The sequence below is a fragment of the Carya illinoinensis genome, chromosome 13, assembly GCF_018687715.1.
Source record: "Carya illinoinensis cultivar Pawnee chromosome 13, C.illinoinensisPawnee_v1, whole genome shotgun sequence".
Classification (NCBI taxonomy): Eukaryota; Viridiplantae; Streptophyta; class Magnoliopsida; order Fagales; family Juglandaceae; genus Carya; species Carya illinoinensis.
In genome coordinates, this window is record NC_056764.1 from 7,276,111 (window position 1) to 7,280,930 (window position 4,820).

General features: G+C 37.4%; 1 protein-coding gene across 1 annotated transcript; it reads left to right on the forward strand.

Annotated features, from left to right (window-relative positions):
* Nucleotides 1-1,937: 1,937 nt before the first annotated feature.
* LOC122290855 (mitochondrial import inner membrane translocase subunit TIM22-4-like) lies at nucleotides 1,938-4,512 on the forward strand. The gene is made up of 4 exons (XM_043098523.1): nucleotides 1,938-2,355; nucleotides 2,873-3,063; nucleotides 3,163-3,235; nucleotides 4,120-4,512. The coding sequence occupies exons 1-4, from the start codon at nucleotides 2,193-2,195 to the stop codon at nucleotides 4,203-4,205; spliced, it is 513 nt and encodes a 170-aa protein (XP_042954457.1). The 5' UTR covers nucleotides 1,938-2,192; the 3' UTR covers nucleotides 4,206-4,512.
* Nucleotides 4,513-4,820: the final 308 nt, after the last annotated feature.

The window sequence follows — 4,820 nt, forward strand, 5'->3', positions numbered from 1 at the left end:
GATGTGAACTGTCTCAAAGGTTCCCTTATGCTTCTCCCTGTTCTTAATGACTCCAACACGACCCCTGTTTCTTCCAGCGGTCACAATGACGACATTTCCAACATCAAACTTGATAAACTCGGCGATCTTGTTGGTCTCTAAATCTAGCTTGATGGTGTCATTGGCCTTGATAAGTGGGTCAGGGTGGCGAATAGTTCACCCATCGTAGGTGTTGAGATAGGGAATTCCCTTCTGCCCAAACTGCACTGACCGGGCCTTGCAGAGCTTAAACTGCAAGAGAAGAAGACAGGGTCAGAACCAGCAATATGAATCAATTTTTCTTTTTATCATTGAAACCTGCCTCCTACAACACAACAAACATTACCTAACCAAACCTAAGGTCAAGTAAATGAAGCACATGGATTAGACTCGTGATGGCTTCACTACTTGGCAGGGTAACAAAAATACAACAGCTATCAAACACAAATTATAGCAACATCGGGTTTTAAGCTCAAACTCTAAAGACAAGCGTTCAACGAGGGTGATCTTTTATTCATGGATTTTTCATGTACTGAAATTTCAACTTCATGGGTTGACTAGTACTTACAGTGCACATTCAGACTCTCCACCCCATAGGCATTTTTGAATTATTTCTTTTACATGTATGGTAAATCACTCTAAAAATGTTCTGCGAGAGAACATACACAGTAACGAATTGCAATTAAATTGACTTTTCTAGTGAATGTCATTACCCTCAGGACTTGTGTGGCCCAGATGATGGTTTGGGAGCCTACATTATAGAACAAGAAAACATCACACGCCGAACAGAAAGGAAACCGAGTTCCAAATCACCTTAGGATTATGAAGAGAATCTCACTCACAAATTCACCCCCGAGTTTGTCAAGCATCCAATGTTTTGGAGCATTAAGCCTCTTCAGATGTTTACTTCAAACCCCTCGCCTGTACCATAAGTGTTAAATGCATTGCATCACTTACAAACTACAATTTACAACCAAATCTTCAACAAGAGAATCAGAAGCAGGACAACTACAAAATCCAAAGCATTTTTTCTTTACGCCTAAGCTTGTAAGATTTTTCTTCAACAATATCAAGAGTGCTTTTTTAGGTAAAAATATTTCAATAAAGCATTTATTTTTCAAATTTTCAAAGTGAGAGCATCCCTTAGCCTTGCATGTAGGACGTTGCTCCTATTCCTAACATTGAACTCATCAAACAGCCATTTCATTACAAGATAGAATAATGATAGCCTTACCACTATTTTACCACTCTTTTATCATTTTTTTTAATTTTTTAATTTTTTCTAGAAGATAATGGCTGGCCAAAGTCATGTGTGATGGGACTAATGAACATCTTCTCATCCATTTGCGACAACACATGCTCTAATTATCCAACATATTTAATTTGAGAGCAAACCACAAATGATTTTATTCTCAGTGGAAATAAAATAAAAGAATCACTATAGAAAATTGTTTAGCAATTACCATTTGATTTTATAAAATAAATGAATGTACCGCTTTTCTTTATTCATGTATAACATTTAATTTTTTTTTAAAAAGTGAAATTTATTTTATAACTCTATTATAAATAGATGATAGTCGTGTAAAATTAAAATTATTTGAATGAAACTATAAAATTATATTAATTAAATTAATTACAAAAAAATTAGAGTATAGTTTTTTTTTAAGAGTGTAGTGATAAATTTTATAAACGACATTTTTATCTCACTCTCATCTTAATATAATAAAATGATATTATCCATCAATTTTTTATTTATTCTTTTAAAAAATATATAATAATTTAAAAATGATAAATAAAATTAGAATGAGATTAGGGTATGGTTAGTAGCATACTCTAATTTTAATTTTCGAAAATTATTGTACTACAGTACACAGCCGATACTTCCTTCAACGCATACTCCACGGGGCAGCGCACGAGGATAATTAAATTCTCGCCTCCCAAGATTGCAGCAGGCACAGCACGCGGAATCCTCAGTTATGTATATCTTCGTCCACCCACCCACACTAAGCTTCTTAAAGAGCTTCGTAGATCCGCTTCCGTACTTCACTGGTGGCGACGCCACAAGGCCTCCGTGATTGGCCAATCTTCATCATCGCTCCGCGTTCTCCCTCCCTCTCGCAAGCGCGTATTTTTATTGTTATGCTAGTTTTTGTATTCGGACTGGAGCTACGTCTATGGCTTCCGGTACGGGAAACGAATCTACGAACGGTTCTTCGAGCTCAAAAGAGGCAGAGAGGCCTCCGATTGAGCCCCTAAGATTGCCCACGGTCGAGGAAATACGCGGCCAAGATATTTGGAACAACTGCGCTGTGCGCAGTATCGTTAGCGGAGTCATGGGTACGATAACGCACCCTTCGGTCGTTAAGTTTTGTAGATTTCCGGAGATGGGTTTTATCTCTCTTTCTGCAACTTCAATTTTTGGTCTTCTTTGGTTGCGGAGAAAATGCAGGAAAAGCTTCCCTTTTTTGCGAGAACTATTTTGGTTTGTTTAGTTATACCATTACGGTGTGGGTTCAAAATTATTTATACTTTGGAAATGAGGATTTTACTCGCAATTTGCTTTTGTCGATAATGCTCTCTGAAAGCTGGTTTTATGTTTTCCTTGTAGCTTGAATTCAGTTCCTTATTCAAGTCTTATATGTCCAAGAGAATGGAAAACTCTAGTTTAACTCGACTAAATTATGTTCTTCGAAAGCATCTTAACAAAAAAAAAAATTCTTTGTAAGCAACCGGATGGGTCTTCCTCTGTTTTTCTGGGTTTTGTGGCTTCATCTACTGTTGAGGGTTTATATTACCTACGTTGGTACTGGTAATTTGTATATGTTTTGAAATTGTGCCGTGGAAATGTTTCTAGGAGGTGGGCTTGGGCTGTTCATGGGTATGTTTCTAGGGGCACTGGACAACCCTATAATGCAGGACGAAATGACTGGTAGGCAGCAGTTCATTCATACAGCAAAGCAAATGGGGCGGAGGAGCTGGAGTTCTGCCAAAGCATTTGCAGTTATGGGCCTGGTTTTTTCAGCAGCTGAATGTGCTGTTGAGAAGGTACGATCGCAAATCTAAAATTAAAGAAATATGATTCTGTTCTATCTATTGCGTTCTATACCTTTGCATGAAAAATTATCATGCATTATGTGTTTTCAGGCGCGGGCAAAACATGACACTACAAATACAGTGGTTGCTGGGTGTGTGACTGGAGGTGTAATATCTGCAAAAGGTAACATCTTTCTCCTTCACTTGAGCCTTCTATCTATGTACCAATGCGTACCAGCTTGTGAATTGCAGTCGTAGAAGATTTTACTGCAGATGCCATCATAGGTCTCGTACTTAGGTTTAAGTTTTTGAAGTCCACGATCTTGCTTGAAGTTATTTCAGATTACTATCATATCGTTTTAACATTAAGTTTATATTACTCTTTCTACAACCATTTCACAATGTTGGAGGACATTTTTATAAAGTACTGATATTCTTACAACTCTGTTTTGCAAATTACCTTTAATTCAAACAGGGTTGTAAAAAAAAATTTATAAAAGGTTGTCTTTGTCATCTTACAAATATAGATGGGGAATAGAAAGGAAATGCTCTTTCCAATAACCTGAAGTTCTTATGTAGGTTACTAATAACTTGCCACATTTGCCTACTTCTGGACCTCGTTACCTAGACTTTCCTAAAATTATTGCGGAGCTGCTTGATTACTAAGCTTTCGCATCAACCTTGGGAAACTAAATGCTTGCCTTTGACTTTCTATAGGCCAACCTAATTACAGCTTATGCCACATTTTACTTGTTTACAGTATTAGTCATTATAGGCAAATTATTTGGTTACTATTTCTGGAGTACAGATGTATGGAGCTCTTTGTTCATTCTATACTCTCCATTGTGTATTGCTATAAACTTTACAGCCGACATGTGATGTTCTAGAGTGAGGCTGTATTCTGTAGTAGATCTCTATTCTATCATATTTATATGCCGTGGCTTTACTGCCCCCACTCATCCAACAGATTGAAGTTCCTAGTTCTTTTACTGTGTCATTGTTACATTCTCTGTGTTCTACCTTTTTTCTTTCTTGTATTCTTACCAGTCTTCCCTTGTATCGTTCTAGGTGGCCCAACAGCAGCGTGCGCCGGTTGTGCTGGCTTTGCAGCGTTTTCTGTCCTGATTGAGAAGTTTCTAGATAGACACGATTGATTTGGTACCCCATTGCTATCCTGTCCCAGTTTTGCAAGCGTTAGAGTTACTACAAGTGAAGTGATGGTCATTGATGATACCCTATTTTCAACCCTACTTTGATCAGCAATTACTCACGCTATCGAAGAATATGCATTCAAGTTTTTATAAATTTTTATACCAAGTGTATTCCTTGTAGGCTAGTTATTAGTTACGATTTGGAGATGTATTCTTATCAATATTGAGGGAGGTTCAGTGGGCAGTTAGATGCTATAACATTATGAGTTGGCATGCAAATAAATCAGTGAAAAGGAATTTAATTAGGTAATGTCTTGGAAATTATATAGAGCAAGTTGACCCTGAGTGAGTCCCGCCATTGGATGACGTGGTCACTGTTTTATTCATCCGTCTGTGACTCTCTCAATCGTATTTTGTAATTGTAAAGCACACACTCGTAGTATGTAGAACTGAAAAACGGTAATGTCGAGTTTTAAATGGAAAAAGTGGGCATTTATCATGTGCAAAATGGTGGTCTTGCCCTCTGTGCCAGCCTTGATTCCAAATTCTAAAGCATTCCGCTGATGTAATATCTTGCAAAATTGATGCAACCCTTTACCAAAAGTTTATTGAGGGGCA

Coding starts and splice junctions, on each gene's coding strand:
- LOC122290855 (XM_043098523.1), top strand. CDS start 2,193: ATGGCTTCCGGTACGGGAAACGAATCTACGAACGGTTCTTCGAGCTCA. Junction 3,064..3,162: donor CTGAATGTGCTGTTGAGAAG/GTACGATCGCAA, acceptor ATGTGTTTTCAG/GCGCGGGCAAAACATGACAC. Junction 3,236..4,119: donor AGGTGTAATATCTGCAAAAG/GTAACATCTTTC, acceptor GTATCGTTCTAG/GTGGCCCAACAGCAGCGTGC.